The 20,751-nt window shown below is 54.1% G+C and overlaps 2 protein-coding genes across 2 annotated transcripts; both read right to left on the reverse strand.

Moving 5' to 3' along the window:
- Positions 1-28: 28 nt before the first annotated feature.
- On the reverse strand, positions 29-7,522 carry BEST2 (bestrophin 2). The gene is made up of 9 exons (XM_038771374.1): positions 7,371-7,522; positions 7,106-7,200; positions 6,665-6,898; positions 6,259-6,413; positions 5,023-5,100; positions 4,663-4,815; positions 3,808-3,888; positions 3,479-3,633; positions 29-991 (listed from the first exon to the last, which is right to left on the reverse strand). The coding sequence occupies exons 1-9, from the start codon at positions 7,520-7,522 to the stop codon at positions 478-480; spliced, it is 1,617 nt and encodes a 538-aa protein (XP_038627302.1). The 3' UTR covers positions 29-477.
- A 6,172-nt stretch (positions 7,523-13,694) lies between these two features.
- On the reverse strand, positions 13,695-19,343 carry GET3 (guided entry of tail-anchored proteins factor 3, ATPase). The gene is made up of 7 exons (XM_038771440.1): positions 19,160-19,343; positions 17,706-17,853; positions 16,450-16,598; positions 15,092-15,242; positions 14,890-14,997; positions 14,563-14,760; positions 13,695-14,308 (listed from the first exon to the last, which is right to left on the reverse strand). The coding sequence occupies exons 1-7, from the start codon at positions 19,318-19,320 to the stop codon at positions 14,177-14,179; spliced, it is 1,047 nt and encodes a 348-aa protein (XP_038627368.1). The 5' UTR covers positions 19,321-19,343; the 3' UTR covers positions 13,695-14,176.
- Between the last annotated feature and the right edge of the window lie 1,408 nt (positions 19,344-20,751).

Here is a 20,751-nt window from a genome sequence, read left to right on the forward strand (position 1 = left end):
GAGGGAAGGAGGAGGTCAAGTCCCCAGGGCAGAGCAAAGAGGGGATACCAGTCCCTCCTCGCCCCCCATTTTTCACAAGTGCACTGGCGTGTGTGTATGCACACATGCACGTGCGCACACACACTCATGCACACACACATATCACTCGCTAGTAGCTCCTACCACAGTGCTGTGCAGAAATAGTGGGAGGTAAGACAGGAAGGGGCTCAGCCAGGGCTGCTTGCCTGGCTCTGAATAAGATGCCCATCAGGTCTCTGGAGTGGGCACAAGAAGCTGAGAAGTCTGCCATTGGGAACCTATTCTGTGCACGTCCTCCTCCGGCACCTTCGGTGGGCGTTGGATGGAGGGTCCGAACTGGGCCGGGGCTACCTCCATCTAGACGCCACAGGCTCCCAACTGGGCCCTGCCACCCCCATCTCCAGCTGAGACCCGGGGGCTGAAGGCCATGTGGTCAGGCAACTGGTGCCAGTAGGGTACTCAGGCCAGGCTCTCCTCCTCCTCTCCAATGGGGCTCTGTAGCCAGAGTGGAGCTGGCCCAGTCACGCCTTTCACTGCGGATTCCCCCCGGGGCATGGAGATGGCCACTGAGGGCTCCCCAGCCCCAAGCTCCTTCTGGGGATGATGAGGGGCGTCAAGGAAGCAGTGGAGGTCGTGGTCTGGAGGGGGCTGCCCAGTGGCACCCATGTCACCGAGGGCCTCATCCTCCCCCGCTTCACAGCTGGCACCCCCCTCCCTGTGGTCATGGGGGCCCAAAGGTCCACAGGCACAATCTGGGACAGAGCCATCAGGGCAGAGGCAACTGTAGGTGGTGGAGGCTTCAGAGACACAGCTGTTCTTCCTGCGCAGCAGCGAGAGGCGGCGACTGAAGTAGCCAGGGGCGGGGCCGGCGGGCAGCAGGCGGTGCAGCAGGTCCCCCGGCTCCGGCTGCCCTTCCTCCATGCGCTCGCTGATGTCCTCCAGCCGCTGGATCTGCATGTCCTCCTTGGGCAGCCTGAGGGGAAGGTGAGCGGGGGCAGGCTATGAAAGCCACTCCTCTCAACTCTAGCCTGGCACTAGGAACCCTGTCGGCTGCCCCCCACCCCACCCCGCAAATCTGAGGCTGGAGTCATGAGGGCGTTCGGCACCTGCTGAGCGTGAGAGGGCAACGCACTGTGCTGAGCAGAGTACAACCAAAGCATGAGTCACGTTCCCTGCCCATGTGGCGCTTACCCTCCTCTACGGCAGGGTGGGGCGAGAACAAAATATTTACAAATTGTGGGAGCAGTAGGAAGAACAAGGAGCAGATAGGGAGTAGGAGGAATTGGAAAAACTGAATGTACAGAAGTGCTGAGTGGGCTGTTGAGTCGCTATGGGAATTCACTGGGGAAGGGAAGGGGGATTTAAGGAAGGCTTTGAACTTGAGGAGGGCTGAGGTCAGGACTATTTGTGGGTGTGGTGTTGGGAGGGGAAAAGTGTCTACGGGAGAGTCTTCCTCTGTCCACCTGCTCACGCTGTCCCCCACCCCCCAACATGTAGTACAGACTACAGCTCTCCCTACATTTAGATCCCTCCTTAAATCCCACCTTTTGACCTTTTTCAACAAACTTTACCTGATTCTTCATTTCCCAGTACCCTGAGCTATGTCATCCTTTTTTTAATGGTATTTCTTAAGCACTTACTATGTTCCAGGCACTGTGCTAAGTGCCAAGGTCGATATAAGTTAGGTTAGGTGCAGTCAATGTCTCACATGGAACTCAGTCTTCATCCCCATTTTACAGATGAGGTAACTGACCCAGAGAACTTAAATGATTTGCCCACAGTCACACAGCAGACAATTTTGCGGGATTAGAAAACAGGTCCTTCTGACTCCCAGGCCTGGGATCTAACCACTAGGCCATGCTGCTTCTCTGCCAACTCTCTGCAATTAGAGATTGAAATTAAAATGGAAATATATAGCACTCATGTAAATATTTCCATTTTAATTTCAATCTCTCTACTTGTAAATATTTTTCTTTTTGTCTCCTCTTTTCGAGTGTTAGCTCCTTCCGTGATTCTGTATTTCCTAGACACCTAATACAGTGCACTACTCAATACATGCTGTCACTACTATTGGGAAACATCACATCTATAAAATCGGGTTTAAATACCTGTTCTCCCCACTATTTAGACTGTGAGCCCGTGAGGGACAGGGACCAATTGTGACCAATTGAATGGAATTTACTGAGCGCTTACTATATGCAGAGCACTGTACTAAGCCCTTGGGAGAGTACAATATAACAGTTGGTAGACTCATTCCCTGCCCACAAGGAGCTTACAATCAATCGTATTTATTGAGCGCTTACTGTGTGCAGAACACTGTACTAAGCGCTTGGGAAGTACAAGTTGGCAACATATAGAGACGGTCCCTACCCAACAGTGGGCTCACAGTCTAGAAAGTCTAGAAGCGCTTGGGAAGTACAAGTTGGCAACATATAGGGACGGTCCCTACCCAAAGGTGGGCTCACAGTCTAGTCTTACACTGTAGAAAGGGAGAAAAACATTACTATAAATAAATTACGGATATGTACTTAAGTGCCATAGGGTTGAAAATGGGGTGAATTAAGGGTACAAATCCAAGGGCAAAGCAGATTATCTTGGATCTACCCCAGTGCTTAGTACAGAGCCTGGCACAGAGTAAGCACTTAAATACCACAATTATCACTATTAGCATGATCAAAGGGTCACGGGCCGCTGAGAGTGGAGTAAAGCCCCTCCCCCTCACCCCTACCTGTGCATTCTTTCCGAATGTCTAGTAGAATGTGCACAGTAAGTGCTTAATAACTACTATTATTACTACTAAGGTGACTGGGGAGTGGATGGTAGATATATTATGATGAAGAGAGTGGAGTGAGTTGCTTGATGTCAATGGAGAGGGTTTTTTGATGCAGAGGGATATGGCTAGCCATTGGAGCTTACTGGACAGTGGCTGGGAGGAAAATGTGCAGAGGAACAGCCTGCCTTTGGCCTGAGTCAAAAGAGAACTGGATAACCTTGGTTTTCTCCTTTGTTAGCACCCAGGAGGGTGGCCACCCCAGCACTTGGCCTAAGGCCACTACCATTGATGGTCCAGGGGTTACAGAAAAGGGCTAAATTGCAGGGTGCTTGTGTGGTGCTTAGACAAGTTCAACCAATGGGGACACTCCCTCAGAACAAAGGGAGACCTGCTAGGGACTGAACATGACAAAGGGCAGCTGAGGATAAGAATCCAGGTGGGGAGTGGTATCATTTGCAGTTGGAGGGATTTGGGTTTCCCTGGAGGGCAATTTGACTTAGCCTTTGGGGATTGTGGGGTTTGACTGAAGGAAATGTTGCTGGTTGAGGGATCCTGCCAACAGGGAGTCTGATGTTTGGGGGGAATGATAGGCTCTACCGTCTGGCCTGAACTGGGGGCCAGTCCAGAAGTAGGCAGGGCTGTAGTTCCCCCACTCCCTTCGGGGCCCCATCCCCATCAAGGACTCACGTGATATCAAAAGTGGAGCCCTGGAAGGAGGGCTGGTGGAGCAGAAAGAGTGTGGCGGCTGTGTAGGGGGCACGGGCATTGGCAGCATCCCAGTACCGATCCTTCTCGAGCATTGGGAGGTCATCGTACATCTCATCTACTGCCAGCATGGACACCTGGGGGAGAGGGCAGGAGCAGGGGGATGGCTCTCGAAGCGCCAGTGCAAGAGTGAGACTGGGGCAGAGATAGCCAGTTCTCTCCCACCACAAGCCCAGGCTCCTCACCCCCTCCCCTGGGGGCGTAGGGGGCCTGGCATGTCTAGCTGGTTGGGGAGGTAAGTGGGACATTACCTGGAAATTCCGGTCAATCAGAAAGTTAGTCTCAAAGTCATCATCATCCTCTCCAAAAGGGTTGATCAGCTGTTCGGCCACCTAAAAAGAGTGAAGGGCTGGGGCGTTGGGGGGCTTCTCTGGCCCCTCTCACTCCTTACTCCCCACCATTTCCCCCCTCTGAGACCTCCCACCACTGTCCAGTTACTCCATTGCCACCACCACCACCACCACCACCACTAGGCCCTTTCCTCTCCTAAATTCATTTTAGAACACCAGTGTCAGTGCCTGGGAAAGAAGGATCCAAGGGAGTAGAGGCAAATATGGTGATAATGTTTGTTAAGGGCTGGGGTAGATACAAGATAATCAGGTCAGACACAGTCCCTGTCCCACACGGGGATGTGGGAGGGAGAACAGGTATTTAATCCCCATTTTCCTGATGGAGAAGCTGAGGCACAGAGCAGCCTTCACCAGTGGGTGGATAGGTATAGCAATTGGTACTTGAGTGTCTACTGTGTGCAGAGAACTATACTAGGCACTTAGGAAAGCACAAAAGTCGGTAGACCTGATTTTTTAAAAAATTATTATTAAATAACACTTGTTAAGCATTATGTGCCAGGCACTGTATTCAGCACTGTGGTAGGTATAAGATAGTTAAGTGCCTTGCCCAAGGTCTCCCAGAAGGCAAGTGGCAGAGCCTGGATTGGAACCCAGGCCCTGTGACTCGGAGGTTTATGCTCTTTCCACTAGGCCACCCTCCTTCTCAGCAGATCAGAGTGCCAGCATCTCTAATCTCCCTTCTGTTTTCCACACGTGGGTGTGGAGCTGCAGAGCTGTGGGCTGTGGAGCTTCCCTTCCCCAGGCCCTGCCCCACACCTTGAGCCAGCCCACATAGAAGAAGAATTGGAGCAGGGTGAAGACAGGTACACAGAGGTCCAGGTCATGCCCTCGGTATCCGCGGGTGGGATCCAGGAACTGGCGCCCAATCAGACAGGCCAAGAAGAAGCTGTACACGGCGATGGTCACTACCTGATGGCAAGAGGTAGGTCTGGAGTCACCACCAACAGACTTTGAGTAGGATTCCCTCCCTCTGCTCAGGAACCCCCACCACTGCCCCCATTTATGGCAGGAACTGTGGGAAGAATCCTGGAGGTCACTTTCCCATCCCATCCTGCACATCCCCAGGAGTGGCTGGGCCCTGATTCCTGGGCTCAGGCCCTATGGGTAGAGGGTTACCTGGGTGTAGACCAGAGGGACACTGATCCAGTCGTAATGGAAGAGCATGCCGCACTTCCCTCGGAAACCGTTCAGCTCCTGTGGGGGCCGGGGGGTGGGGAGGAGAGGTCAGGCCTGAACTAGTCAATCCTGACCTCCTCTTGGTCCCTAGCTTCCCAGGAGGGGGAGTGGTATGTATTTCAGTTGGTATGGAGGAGAGGAGGCTCTGCAGTCCGTCCGTCCCCCCCACCCCTCTTTCCAGTGAAAATTTCTTTTACCCTTTGTCAGTAGCCTTCCCTGACTCCAGGAGCCCTTCATTTGTGCCGCCTCTAGACTGTAAGGTCCTTAATGATAACAATAATAATAATAATAGTGGTATTTGTTAAGTGCTTACTATGTGTCCCCCCTCCTCCCCCTCCCCATCCCCCCACCTTACCTCCTTCCCCTCCCCACAGCACCTGGATATATGTATATATGTTTGTACGTATTTATTACTCTATTTATTTTATGTGTACATATTTATTCTATTAATTTTATTTTGTTAATGTTTTGTTGTCTGTCTCCCCCTTCTAGACTGTGAGGCCGCTGTTGGGTAGGGACCGTCTCTATATGTTGCCAACTAGTACTTCCCAAGCGCTTAGTACAGTGCTCTGCACACAGTAAGCACTCAATAAATACGATTGAATGAATGAATGAATGTGCAGGCACTGTACTAAGCACTGGCGTAGACAAAAGCTAATCAGGCTGGACACAGTCCCTGGCCCATGTGGGGCTCACAGTCTTATGTCCCATTTTTCAGATGAGGGAACTGAAGCCCAGATAAATTAGTGACTTGCCCAAGGTCACACAGTAGATGAGTGGCAGAGCTGGGATTAGAACCCAGGTCCTTCTGACTCCCAGACCCTTGCTCTCTCCACTAGACCACGCTGCTTCTCCTTGTGGGCAGGGAACATGTCTACCAAATCTGTTACATTGTACTCTCCCAGGCGTTTAGTACAGTGCTCTGCACACAGTAAGTGCTCAATAAATACCAGTGACTGATTGATGTCTTCGCAGCACAATGTGAGCTATTCAGCAGCTTGTGGGAGAAGCATCCCGGATCAGAGGGAACATCCGGCTTGTTGTGGGGGACAGGTGAAAGGGGAGTCCCAACAGTGGCCCCTGGCCAGAGAAACCCAACTTCCTGACCGCCCCCATGCTGGTCTGGCCAGGGGCCTTCCTTCCCCTTCTTTTTTTGCCCCAGCCCGGGCCCCTCACCTCCATGAGCAGCTTGAGAGCGCTGTTGTCTCGGATCCGGCCCTCCTTGCGGGCCTGTGCGGCCAAGTTGCTGAACCAGACACAGGGGATCCAGTACTTGTTGTATGAGGAGTTCAGGTTCTCGTATTTCTTTCGCTCCTCGCGGGTCATGAATCCTGTCGGGTAAGGGCGCCCACGGATGCACCCGTCAGCCTTTGCAGGTAGGCACAAATGCAGCCACCTGTGATGTTCACCGTTCTCCCCCTCCCACACCAAGCCTCCTATGGGGTTTTGAGAGCCTTGGGCTGCATTTTTGTTCACGCAGCTGCTTCTGGGGTGGGATGGGGTCACCTAGCCACCTCCAGAGCCCCCCCCCCCCCATCACTGCCACTCCCCCCACCTCCTTCCAAGGACATCCCTCCCTCACCGGCCTCCACCACGTGATCGATGGTGGGGAAACGTTTGAAGACGGCGGTGCTGACGGAGCGGAGGATGAGTACGGCGGAGAGGCTGGCATAACGCATCAGGGTGCGGCGGTACAGACGCCCCCGCTCATCGTGCCCATGCACTGTGCCAGAGATGGCACACATGAGTGGGTCAGGCAGGGGCATGCAGGTGTATTGATTCCACCAGCGATTCACCACCAGTGTCACATAGAAACCTAGGGGCAATAGGGAGGTGGGAGGCGTTAGAGGGGTAGGGTACGTGTGTGTGTGTCTCGGGGGCGGTGTGGATCAGAGAACTGTCTCCCAAGGAAAGGGGAGAGCCACCTGGGGCTCCAGTGAACAGTCTCCCTTTCCCCTCCGTGGGTGGCGGTTCAGGAGGGGAAGGGGGGGGGCAGTTGAGTATTGAGGGCGAGAGCTCCTACCCAGGACAAAGGAGACAGGAATGAGGTTGGCATAGTTGTCGCAGTAGATGGCCAGCTTTTCGAAGTACCGCTTCTGGGCCTCTGACAGGACAAAGCTGAGTGTGGAGGGGTGGGAGGGAGGACGGTGAGGAGGAAGGGTTAGCGTCCTCGGCCTCCCATTTCTCTCCGGCTATTGCCCCCCAACCCCCAGCCCCCGAACTGTAGTTCTAGCAGAAACGCCGGTGCTGCCCCTCGTGCCCCTTCCCGAGGGACCACGCCCCCTCACCGATAGGTCACGCTGAGCCCCACGTAGAGCAACAGGAAGGCCAGCACCTCCCGGTACAGCAGCTTGTAGATGCTGCCCCGCCACAGCAGCAGCAGCTGCGAAAAGCCGCCGAAACGCGCGTTGGCCACCCGGGCTGTGTAAGTCACTGTCATGGCGTGGGGGACGGGGGACCGGACTGGCACCTAGGGGTGGAAGACGCCGCTGGGAAGGGAGGTCGCGGCTGGGGAGGCCCAGCCCCCGTCTCCTCTCCTTGTCCGCCCCAAAGGACTCCAGGCCGGGCCGAGAGCTGACACTCCCTCCTCGCACCACCCAACCCCCCCAATCAATCAATTGTATTTATTGAGCGCTTACTGTGTGCAGAGCACTGTACTAAGCGCTTCCCCGACCACCCTCAGATTCCAGTCTTTGGATCCAGCTCCTCAGCGCTCGCCACCCTATCCTGCGCCCGCGTTATCCTCGCATCCATCCATCCAATCACCAGTATTTATCGAGTGCCTACTGTGTGCAGAACACTGTCCTAAGCCCCTAAAAGAGTACAATAAAGGTACGGAGTTTCCCCTCTCCCTCCTCCGTTACCCCACTGCCCCTTTTCCTCTACTTCCCTTCTCCCCTGACCCTTCTGGATCCCCCGTTCCCCTCTCCCCCGGCCGCATCCCTGTACCCGGTTCCTCACCAGCGACGGCGGCGGCAGAACGGACAGGCGGAGAAGACGGGAGGGACGGGAGGAACGGGAACCGGACCCCGGGTGAAGGGGGGGAGGAGGAGTCCGGGAGGGTGTGGCGAGAAGGGTGTCTGTTGGACCAATGGAAAAGAGCCGTTTTTCCCCAGCGGCGCCCCCCCTTTCCATCCCGGCTCCACCCCACTCTGACCTTCTCCTCCCATAGGTGCCGGGGGCACACCGACTACCCCCACCACCACAAAGGCCACTGGCTAGAAGCCCCCGCCAACCCGCCGTAGGGGGAAACTGAGGCACGTGGCCTAAAACCTCGGGGCGTTCCCCATCGGACCTGTCCACACCCTTCTTCCCTCTCCCCCACCCCGGTCACAGCTCCCGGCATGGAGGGGAAGGACGGGGCTCCCTCCCCAAAGCATCCACTTTCTGCCCCTCCATGAAGGCGTCTGCTGTCACCAGCTCCCTACCCTGGTTTGTCTTTGGTTTTTAAAAATGTGATTAACAAGTCAACGCCTTCCAGGTTTTGGGGCCGCTCGTTGTTTTTTAATCCCGGGGAGGGGGGAAGGCAGGAGTCGGAGTTGCGGGGAGGCCCAAGCCAGGAGAGCAGATAGATCCATTCGGGCCCATAAACACCTTGCCCTCAGATAGGAAGGGAGCGAATCTCGGTTTTTCTCTGCTGCGGCGTCCTCACTGCCCAGGGAACTGAACGAAGGCGCATTTGGGGGGAAAGGCTGAGACAACCGGGAGGATTGGGATTTCTCTCCCTCCCCGGGAGGGGCTGGGCCTGCCTGAATATTCCCGTTCCTCCTGCTGCCCTGGGGAGGGGCAGGTCTGGATATGGGGGAGGGGCTCTCCCCCCTTATCTTGGGAGAGAACAGAGGTCCCGAGAGGTCAAACCGGCCCCCGCCCAACCCATCACCCCCACCCCCATAACCCGGCCCGGGCGGTGCCCTCTCCAAACCGAGCCCAGCTCCCCCCAATCCCCTCCTCCTCCTATTATACTTCAGGGTCAGGCCAGGGCTTTCCCCCTACCCCTCCCCGCCCCAATTCTGATCTGGGCCCTGCGGGGGAGGGCGGAGAAGGAGTGAAAGGGCGGGCTGAGGGGTAACTCGCCTTCAGTCGCTGCCTGCAGGCTTTCCATCCAGTCCGACTCCTTTCCAACACTCACCGCCCCCAGCTGAAATTCCTCGTCCCCTACCTCCCCTAGGCTAAAGCTAGGAGAGGCTCGGGGCCCACGGCCACGTTCTTCCTCCCGCCTCTTTCGGTCCCACTTTTGTCCCCCTCCCGCCCCTCTTGCCCTCTCCCTGCTTCCCCTAATTCCAGGGCTCTGCTCGATAGCCATTACGTGGGACCTGCGGGCTCCTCACCCTGCAATTAGCCGTGGGTGGGGGTTATTTTTTGGGGCCTGGGCTGCTGAGCTCGTGTTTTCTGCCTATCCAGCCAGCCCAGGATGCCTGGGTAAAGCCCGGGCCAGGAGCGCAGGGGCGGGGAAAGGAGAGATTTCCAACAACTCCAAGACCACCCACTGCTGCTCCCCTCTCACGACTCAGGGGTCCATTGGGATGCCAAGAGAAGCCCGGGAGATGGGGAGTAGATGAGTTGGAAAGTAGCCCCTTGACTTTCCTCGACTTTGCCCCTAGCTTTGGCTTCTTTCATGACTCAGTTTTCCTTTCCTAGGAAATGGGAGAGCAGCCTGCCTCCCCTCCCCCACGGTTCTGCAGCAGCTGCCTATCGGTCCGGGGATTAGGGGAGGGAGATAGGCCGGTCAGTGTGTTTGTGCACGGGAGCTTCCCACCCCTCCACCTTTCTCACCTGCCCCAGCCCCAGCTCAGCTGCTTGGGGATGTGCTGGTTTAAAAACTGAAGAGTGAGGAGGTGGAGTGTAATTTTTGAAATGGTACTTGTTAAGTGCTTACTATGTGCTAGGCACTGTAGAAGCACTGTTGAGAAGCAGCGTGGCTCAGTGGAACACGGGCTTTGGAGTCAGGGGTCATGGATCCAAATCCTGACTGCACCAATTGTCAGCTGTGTGACTTTGGGCAAGTCACTTAACTTCTCTGAGCCTCCGTTACCTCATCTGTAAAATGGGGATCAAGACTATGAGCCCCTAGTGGGACAACCTGATTACTTTGTAACCTCCCCTGTGTTTAGAACAGTGCTTTGCACATAGTAAGCGCTTAATAAATGCCATAAAAAAGCGCTTAGTGCAGTGCTCTGCATTGATTGAATGAATGAATGATACAAGATCATCAGATTGGACATAGTCCATGTCCCACATGGGGCTCACAGTCTTAATCCCCATTTTACAGATGAGGAAACTGAGGCCCAGAGAAGTGAAGTGACTCGTCTAAGGTCACACAGCAGACAACTGGCAAGAGTTAGGATTAGAACCCATGTCCCCACTCCCAGGCCCTTCCCACTAGGCCATGCTGCTTCTCTATTGTATGGGGGAACTACCCCTACCCTGTTTCTGAGCACTAGGTTGAGTCAGGGGTTTGGGACACTTGACAAGTCAAATGAAATCCACATGGAACCAGATTACTTTGTTGTAAAGCATGTTGCAATGCAGGGAAGAAGGTTGAAGAGCCAGCCAGGTGGGTAGGGTGGGGAGGCCTCCTCCGAGGAGCAGAACTGTTTCCATCCATAAAATGGACCTGTAAACTTGAATCCAGAAAAAGAAATCTCCAGTTTCAGATACCTGGGGCGGGGGCAGAAGTGTGGCACTCTCAGACCAGAGTCTGACCAATCTCTCCCCTGATAGCCCAGATGTCAGAAAAGTTAGTGAGGTCAGGTTGGCTAGAGGGAAATGTTAGGGTTGGGGCTCTTTAGAAGAGGGAGTCACCCCGCCTCCTTAATAATTTCCCTTTCTTTCCTCCCTCCTCCTGGAGAGCTGGAACCCATCCCAGCTGAGCGCTGACCTGCTAACGGATTTGGCTAACCCCTTACTGGGGCAGACAGAAAATTCCAGACAGTGACAACCCCTTTAACCCTCACCCAGCCCCACATCCAGGTCAAGGAGAGGTCTCTGGGGCTTGGGTCTCCTGAAAGGTTGGGGGTCTGGGAAAGAACCTCTTGGGGGAAGAGAAAGCTGTCACCCTCCTGCTCCTACCCCCCCAACCCCAACCTGGAAAGGGTCTAGAAAAAAGGTACCACATACCCTAAAAATCCCCCCTGCCAGTTCCCCCCTCCTGTCCTCACCCTGCCTCCCTAAACCTATTCCAGCCCACTTCCGAGGCTCCCAGCTCCTTCTCTAGACTCCCGTTTCACCCTCCCCCAAACTCCCACCCTCCCAAATCCTAAATCCTTGATATAATAATACTGTTTGTCCACACTGTGTTAAGTGCTGGGGTAGTCTCAAACAAACGCTTCACCATTGGCTTTAAGGCTCTCGGTCAGCTCTTTCCCTCCACCTCTCCTTGCCCCACTCCTATTATAACCCAGTCCACACATTTCACTCTAATACAAACCTCTTTACTGTGCCTCAATCTTGGGAAGCCTTCCCTGACTAACCTCTCATCTCCCCTCTGTACTTTCCCTCCCTTCTGTGTGGTCTATGCACTTGGCACTTTGATACTCACCCCAACCTCATAGCACTTCTATTCTGTTGCTTCCCCTACCTGTAATTTATTAAAGTGTCCATCTCCTTCTCTAGACTGTAAATTTCCTGAGGGCAGGGATTATTACGAATTCTATTGTACTCTCCCAAGTGCTTAGTAGTTGTGGTATTTGTTAAGTGCTTACTATGTGCCAGACACTATACTAAGCGCTGGGGTGGATACAAGCAAATTGAGTTGGACACAGTCCCTGTCCCCACGTGGAGCTCACAGTCTCAATCCCCATTTTCCAGATGAGGCAACTGAGGCACAGGGGAAGTGAAGTGACTTAACCAAGGTCACACAGCAGACATGTGGTAGAGCTGGGATCAGAATCCACGATCTTCTGACTCCCGGGCCCATGCTCTATCTATTTTGCCATGCTGCTTCTCAGTACAGTGCTCTGAACACAGTGTTTGGGTAACATTTTTTCAGGGGAGCCCTCAAACTCACCTGCACGGGGACTGAAACAGGCACGGCCAGGTTCCTTTTCTCTCCAGGGGGCCCCAAGCTGAGGTGTCTCAGCATCCCCACTCAGGACTGGAAGCAGTGTTGACCTGAGGGAGAAAGCACAGACCTGGGAGCCAGGAGAGTCCTGGATTCTAATCCTGCCTCCACCACTTGTCTGCTATCTGACCATGAGCAACTCACTTGACTTCTCTGTACCTCAGTTCCCTCATCTGCAAAATGGGGACTAAATACATTCTCCCTCTCCCTTTCATTCATTCATTCAATCGTATTTATTGAGTGCTTACTGTCAAGCCCATGTGGATTCATTCATTCACTCAATCGTATTTACTAAGCACTTGGGAAAATACAACAAACAGTGACAGGGACTGTGTCTGATCTGATTATTTTATATCTACCCCAACGCTTAACACAAAGTAAGGGAGTAAGAAATTCCCCGATTATTGTTATTATTCAGAATGAAAAGTGAATGTGGAAAGACAAGTAGGTGGGAGGCAGGGGCCAGAGAACCTAGCCCCTAGGGGACTGACCCCTCCCTCCTGAGAATCCCACGGCCAGCCCTTGCCCAACATCCTGCCGTTATTCCCTGGACAAACAGCTGCCAAGGCCAGCTCTCCTGCCAAGTAATCCGGCTCCCTTCTGCGTCCCATCTCAACCCTTGGCTGCTCACCTGCCCCACCGGGCCCCGTTCCCACGGGCTCCCCCGTCCCCTGCCCCCCTTCAATTTCTAGTGTCCTAGTGGAGCCATGAGGCCTGTGTTGCAGCGGTGCCATAAGAACAGCTGGTTCCCAGCCCAAGGCTGCCCAGTGAACAAGGGGAGCGAACGGAGCTGGCACTGAGCTTTCCTCATTCCCGCAAAGTTGATGGTGGGCAGTCACCCGGCAAGGATCCGGTGCTGGTGCCAGCAGAGCCTCTTGCCCCCACCCATTCCCAGAGTTTGAGCTTTCCTGCCCCAGGCTGGCAACAGGGAAGGGCACTGGGAGCAGGAACTGGAACCAGGGCCCTAGAAGCCGGAACATGGCTCAAGCCCAGGAGGCAAGGGGGTTGGGCTGGGTAGCAGTAGGGCTGCTGAGAGCAATGAAACGTGGGTGAAGCCCAGGGCTTGCTTTTAACTCTCTGCCTCGTGGAAGCTGGCTCTTACAAGTGAGCAAGAGGGCTAGGCAACCCTTGCCTCGCCCTCCTTTATTGAAGGGCATGGCATAGTGGACAGAGCACAGGCCTAGGAGACAGAAGGTCTGGGGTTCTAATCCTGGCTCCACCACTTGTCTGCTCTGCACTTTGGGCAAATCGCTTTACTTCTCTTCGCCTCAGTTACCTCATCTGTAAAGTGGAGATTGAGACTGTGAGCCCCATGTGGGACAGGGACTGTGTCCAACCCAATTTGCTTGTTCCAATCCCAGCGCTTAGCACATAGTAAGCGCTTATCAAATACCATTATCATCATCATCCCCTTGCTCTATAAGGCAGGGTCCTGTCCTCATCTCCTAACTCCCTTTTTCATCTCCCAACAGCCTTTGGGGGCAGCAGGCCAAGCCCTTGCCTTTATCTCATCCTATCTCTGCTTCCCCACCAGAATCAGCCAGGCACCAGCACCGGTAATTAGTTTTCTTTATTGAAGAGAACTGAATGGTGGTACAGAAGTGGGGAGGAATGGGAGAAGGGGAGGCCGTGGGGATGGCGAGGGGGAGGAGTGGGCACTACAGGGCACTTGCCCTTTGCCAAAACTAGAGCCCTGGCTCCTGGAGGGGAAGGAGAGAAGAGTATTTTTAACCAAATCAAACCTCACTCCGGCCTGGCCCCCGTAAAGAAAATAAATACCCTCTCCCCTTCCCCTCCCCAAGGGCAGCGACCACAGGTGGCCATGCAGGCCACCTGGACCACTGCTGAAACTGCTGCTCTGGGGAAGGGGAGGGCTGGGGGAGTCGCTGAAAGGTTGATGCTGGGGTGGGTGCCCCTGCTCCTCCCTCTTTCTTCCCCCTCCCCCGCCCCCCTCATCCGTCATCTGCCAGGCTGTGGGCCGGGGGTGTGGAGTGGAATGGTCAGAACCGGAGAAGTCCCATGGGGTTGAGGTGGCTATTTAGTGCTGGGTGGCTTGTAGGGTTCGAGCAGGAGGCTGGAGAAGGTGTTCACCTTGTCGGCCCCTCGCACTTCATGGGGGAGCAACGGCAGCTTGACGATGTGGAAGTCTTCATACAGGTCTTCCATCTGTGAGGGAGGGAGGAAAGGAAAGATGGGTGGAGGCAGCAGCTGCCCCGGAGTTGTGGCCTCTGATTCCCCCCCTCAGAAACCAAGGGGGACTCCGACGGAGTCATGGGGAAACCTGGCCATGTGGACCCGGCGACTGAACGTCTCTGCTCTGCTCTATAGCTGCGCCTTCGTCCTTCACCACCCGGCAAGGGGAATCTTGGCTGCCAGGCCACAACCGCGCTAGTCTACGTGGAACTGGGGGGCAGCCGTACCTGGTCGAGGTATTTGGACTGGATCTTGTGCCGGGCCTCACACATCTTGCAAGGCTTCTCGGGGTCGGGGAACACCAGCTGGTTGACGATAATGTTGTGGGTGTCGATCTTACACTTGGCCAGCTCCTGGATGAGGCGCTCGGTCTCATACAGGGACAGGAACTCAGCAATGCACACGCAGATGAAGGTGGTCTGCTCCTGGGGGGAGTGAAGAGGTAAAAAATCAGGAGCCTGGGGGTGGGGAGGCACGAGGAAGGTGGTCTTGGGAGCTCAAGGTCCCGGGATGGGCTGGCCCGTTGACCACGCTAGCTCCTGCTCCAGCCTCACCGGGTCTTTGAACTGCTCGCTGACGGAGCGGATGACAGGCAACGTTTCTTCCAGTTTGGACGCCAGCTGATCGGCATTCATGTCACCCAGGCCCAGCATGTTACACATCTGCAAGGGTAACCCCGGTCAGTGTTATCGTTTCAGGAAGGCGAGGCTGTGCCCTCCGCCCCTCCTCCCCCTGCTTCCCCAGCACCCCCGCTACCTGGGAGATGAAGGGGCTGATTTGGTTCTTGATCTGCATGAGCCGGCCTAGGCCTCGTTCCACGATAGTGGGGAAGTTGAGCAGCCGTAAGGTGTGGCCGGTGGGGGCCGTGTCAAATACAACCACGGAGAAGTTCATCCCTTTCACAAGCCTGGGCACATACACAGGAAGCGTCACCCAGAGTGGCTTGGAGGCCATCACCACCACCACTAGCATTTACTGAGTGGCTACCATGCACAGAATACCATCCTAGGTCCTTGAGAACACACACCAGAAGTTAAAGTTGTGGTGCTGCCCCTCAAGGAGCTTGCAATCTAACAGGGGAAGACAGGCAGAATGGAATTGGCAATATCCAACAGGCACAGGAAGAAGAGACTAGATGCAAAGTATATTTAACAAAAAAAAAAAACCCAAAACCGACAAGAGTAGGCAAATAGACCAAGACTGACATGTACATATCCAACTACTTCTTATCGATACCTACATTTACTCAGTCTATTTGCCTAATTTTATATGTACATCTAAGTGCTAAACTGGCTGGGAGAATAGGAAAAGGGAGGCGAGGATTAGTTGGGGAAGGCCTCTAGGAGGAAGTGGCTTTCTTCCTAGACTAGCAGGTGGGAAGGGACAGGGTTTGGAAAATCAAGGGGAGGGAGGGGAGGTGTTTCTACGCAGCAGGAAAGGCATGAGCGGTGGGAAGCCCAAAGTACAATTCGGTAAACGTGGGAGGAGCAAAGAGTGTGAGCTGGGGCAGAGTAAGAGAAGAGAGCGGAGAGAGAAAACGGAGACAGTTGCTGAAAAGCTCACTCAGTGCTGTGTAGACATTAATCACTGGTATTTACAGAGCTCTTAACTGTGTGCAGAGCTCTGTACTAAGCGCTCAGGAGAGTATAATTTTTTGTAGACATATTCCCTGCTCACAAGGAGAAGCAGCATGGAGAGAGCTGGGACGTCAGGGTCTGAGGTGGTGGACTTAACGCTGCTAAGAGCAGGCCCGAAAAGGCTCCGGTGGCAGTGTCAGACACCGACATCTCGGCTCTTCTCCAATCCTTCGGTTCTCTGCTGGGGGCCCTCTGTCCGAGGGGCTCTACCCGGCAGGTATGTGGCTTAGTGGAAAGAGCCCAGGCTTGGGAGTCAGAGGTCGTGGGTTCTAATCCCAGCTCCGCCAATTGTCAGCTCTGTGACTTTGGGCAAGTCACTTCACTTCTGTGCCTCAGTTACCTCATCTGTAAAATGGGGATGAAGACTGTGAGCCCCACGTGGGACAACCTAATTACCTTGTATCTACCCCAGCGCTTGGCACATAGTAAGTGCTTAACAAACACCACCATCATCACCCCTTCGCCCACCCTCCTCACCTCATGACCTCAGCATAGCTCATGGCCTCATCAATGCCAGGGAAGGCACTCATTGCCTCTTGCATCATCTTCTTGCCCATGCTCAGCATGTTGTCCTCCTCGAAAAACTCATCAGGAAGCTCTGCCACTCCCAGGCTGGGGTCGATCTCCTGCAGAGGGGATGCCCCATGGAGTGGAACCCACTAGAGGACGGGGTGAGGCCCAGACTGAGAGGGCACGAATACAGGAGCCCTGAACAAGCAGGTTCTGGGTTTCAGAGCTGACTTCTGGCAGCTATGTCCAATGGGTAGGCAGCACTGGGCTGGGAGGCAGGTCACCTGGGTTCCGGTCCTGGCTCGGCTGCTGACTTGCTGTGTGACCTTGGGAGAGTCACTTAACCTTCTGGACCTCAGTTCTCCAATCTGAAAATGCAAAGAATAACCCTTTCCCCTCCCAGCCCGGGATAAAAATAGATGGGAGAGCACCGAGGAGGCTCAGGAGGCAGAGAAAGAAGCGCGTCGTTATTGTCAGATTGGTGGAAAGGGCCCGGCTCTGGGAATCGGGAGATCAGAGTTCTAGCCTCAGCTCTGCAAGCAAGCTGACTAGTGGGCAGCGAAGACCTTAGCGGCTAACGGGGCCGCTGCCTGCTGGGTTTGGGGGCTACAGCAGAGCGTCGATCGGCACTGGATGGATTCAGGGTGTTAACCCAGTGCATGCACTTCACAATGTGCTGCACTCACTGCCCCAGAGGGAACAGGACTGGCAGGGAGAAGAGCAAGTGGCACTACACAAACCACTAGCACTAGGATCAAATTCCTCGTGCATGTTCTCCCTTGCCGTTCTCAATGGTACACACCATCCTCAAAAATCAATTTACGCACAGGACCCTAAGTCTGGACTGGAAAGACAGGGTGGAGAGCTTTCCTTCTGCCTGATAGGTGGGGAAAATTGCTCAGGGGCCTGAGGGGGAATTTCCAACTACCAGCCCCCTCGTCTAAGACCTCAGCAGAGCTCTCTGGTAGAACACGACCATGAGCAACACGGGATCACTCCCACACGTGGCTGATCCTTTCAATCAATCGATAGTATTTATTGAGCACTTACTGTGTGCAGAGCACTGGACCAAGTGCTTGGGAGAGTACACTATAACAGAGCTGGTAGGCACGTTCTCTGTCCACAAAAAGCTAACGGTTTAGAGTGGTTCTTCCTTTGCCAAAGGCCTCGCCACTGTGGTTCTCTTCCATTCCCCTTCCCCTCTGCCCTCTTCGGTCACTCACCATGGCAAAAAGGTTGTCATAGCCCTTGACTTTGGTGGGAACTTTGGAGAACTTTTGGTCGAAGGCATCGGAGATATTGTGGGCTGGGTCGGTGGAAATGATGAGGACGCTTTCCCGCCCTTTGGACAGCTGCACTGCCAGGCTGCAACTGGATGGAGCAAGACACCAGAGAACTACCTGCCGTGTTCACCTCCCTTCCACCCCCATCCTCAAGTGTGTGTGTGTGGCGGGGGGGGGGGGGGGGCGGGGGGAAGAGACACAGGGCCCCATGCAAAAAGGAGCACCACGGGCCCAGGGAGGGATAGAGAAGCAGTGTGGCTCAGTGGAGAGAGCACGGGCTTTGGAGTCAGAGGTCACGGGTTCAAATCCTGGCTCCGCCAATTGTCAGCTGTGTGACTTTGGGCAGGTCACTTCGGGGGCATGGCAGAGACGGGAGATGGCGGCGGATCTCCCGCCCCAGAGTGGTCTCTTAATTATGGTATTTGTTCAGCACTTGCTATGAACTTGAAAGGCTGTGAGCCCGCTGTTGGGCAGGGACCGTCTCTATATGTTGCCGACTTGTACTTCCCAAGCGCTTAGTACAGTGCTCTGCACACAGTAAGCGCTCAATAAATATGATTGATTGATTCTCTGTGCCTCAGTTCCCTCATCTGTAAAATGGGGATGAAGACTGTGAGCCCCCCGTGGGACAACTCCCCCTCGTCCTCCTCTCCATCCCCCCATCTTACCTCCTTCCCTTCCCCACAGCACCTGTATATATGTATGTATGTTTGTACATATTTATTACTCTATTTAGTACATATCTACTCTATTTTATTTTGTTAGTATGTTTGGTTTTGTTCTCTGTCTCCCCCTTTTAGACTGTGAGCCCAATGTTGGGTAGGGACTGTCTCTATATGTTGCCAATTTGTACTTCCCAAGCGCTTAGCACAGTGCTCTGCACATAGTAAGCGCTCAATAAATATGATTGATTGACAACCTGATCACCGAGTAACCTCCCCAGTGCTTAGCACAGTGAGCGCTTAACAAATGCTATTATTATTATAAGAGGGAGGCGTGGCAGAGACCACGGAAGATGTCGAGGGGAGGGCAGGCGTGGGCATAAAATGGATGCCAGATGAGTGGCATAATCCGGGGGATTTTGCCATCTCCGGAGGGAAGGCGAGGACACCCAGGCTCCACCTGCTCGCGCCCCTCTCGATCTAACCACGTCGATGAAGGCCCAAAGTCCCCTCCCCTTAGGAAGCAGTCAACAGTTGGCTGCCCCCACGGTCAATTGGCCCTTTTCCCTCCCCTGCTGACTCAGGGCGGTGTGACGTACTCCCTCTTTTTCCTCACCCCTCCACGCCAACTGGGGAACTACTCTTCCTCGCCACCCCTTCCTCCTCTGAGGTTGGTACCTCCCACCGCCCCCCCCCCCCCGGCGGGAGCCTCTTCTCCTCAGCCCTCCCAACCTGCAGGTGGTCTTGCCCACGCCGCCTTTGCCCCCGACGAAGATCCACTTAAGGCTGCGCTGCTCGATGATGTTGCTCAGCGTGGGTTCCAGCGGCTCCACATCAGGGGCATCCTCGAACTCCTCCGCCTCCAACCCCCAGCCGGCGGACGCGGTCGCCATTTTGGAGCCGGCTCACGTGACCCGGAGCTCTTAAACTACTCAACCCACCCTCGAGGGGGACCGGTATCGTGACATCGTCACCGGTTGACGTGCGGATAATAAATTTTGGATTCCAAAGCCTGTAGAGAGGGCTAACCCTACTCTGTTTCTACACTTGTTGGGGTAGTAGCGGTCAGCCAAGCCGCTAACGCACCGCCCGTCGACCGTTTTCCCCCTTCTCCCCCCCTTGCTTATTTTCGGAAATGGTACCGTCCATCCTCTCCCGCCTTACGTGATTGGCCTCCGTTCTCAGGGTCTCCCCCTCGATTGGCTCCAACGCCCCCAAACCTCCCACCCCCCCTTCGCAACAACCAATCACATTCCTTCTCCTAGCCGGAGCGGATGGCGTTGTAGCGAAGCTTCGTCCAATAGGTTCATTTCTTTGTCAATATTGTTTTTTCTCTTCTCGGGAAGCTCCGCCCCCTCTCGGATCGGCTTGGAGCCCTCCCCACTCCGGAAAAATCAGGGGTTACCAACCATTACTTTATAATAATAATCATCATCAATCGTATTTATTTAGCGCTTACTATGTGCAGAGCACTGTACTAAGCGCTTGGGAAGTACAAATTGGCAACATACAGAGACAGTCCCTACCCAACATTGGGCTCACAGTCTAAAAGGGGGAGACAGAGAACAAAACCAAACATACTAACAAAATAAAATAAATAGAATAGATATGTACAAGTAAAATAAATAAATAATCACCATCGTCATCAGAGAAGCAGCGTGGCACAGTGGAAAGAACACCGGCTCTGGAGTCAGGGGTCATGGGTTCAAATGCCGTTCCACCAGTTGTCAGCCGCGGGCAAGTCACTTCACTTGTCTGTGCCTCGGTTACCTCATCTGGAAAATGGGGATCAAGACTGTGAGGCCCCCGGGGCCAACCTGATCACCTTGTAATCTCCCCAGCAGTTAGAACAGTCTTTTAGACTGTGAGCCCACTGTTGGGTAGGGACTGTCTCTATATGTTGCCAACTTGTACTTCCCAAGCGCTTAGTACAGTGCTCTGCACACAGTAAGTGCTCAATAAATACGATTGATTGGTTGATAGAACAGTGCTTGGCACATAGCGCTTAATAAATGCCATTATGATGATGGATTTTCCAGTGCTTAGAACAGTGCTTGGCACATAGTAAGCGCTTAATAAATGCCATCATTATGATGATGATGATGGCATTTGTTAAGCGCTTACTATGTGCCAAGTACTGTTCTAAGCGCTGGAAAATCCAGGTTAGCGGTGGGAATTGATTTCTTGAAGATACAGTCTTAAACGCCAAAGCATTAAACGCAGTGTAGTTTATGTTTGGAAGTAAGGCAAACAGCTCTCCCGCCCCTCCTACCATACCATGGGGCGGAGTGGAAACAGTCTAGGCCTGGAAGCCAGTGGACCTG

Source organism: Tachyglossus aculeatus, chromosome X2 (genome assembly GCF_015852505.1).
Source record: "Tachyglossus aculeatus isolate mTacAcu1 chromosome X2, mTacAcu1.pri, whole genome shotgun sequence".
NCBI lineage: Eukaryota > Metazoa > Chordata > Mammalia > Monotremata > Tachyglossidae > Tachyglossus > Tachyglossus aculeatus.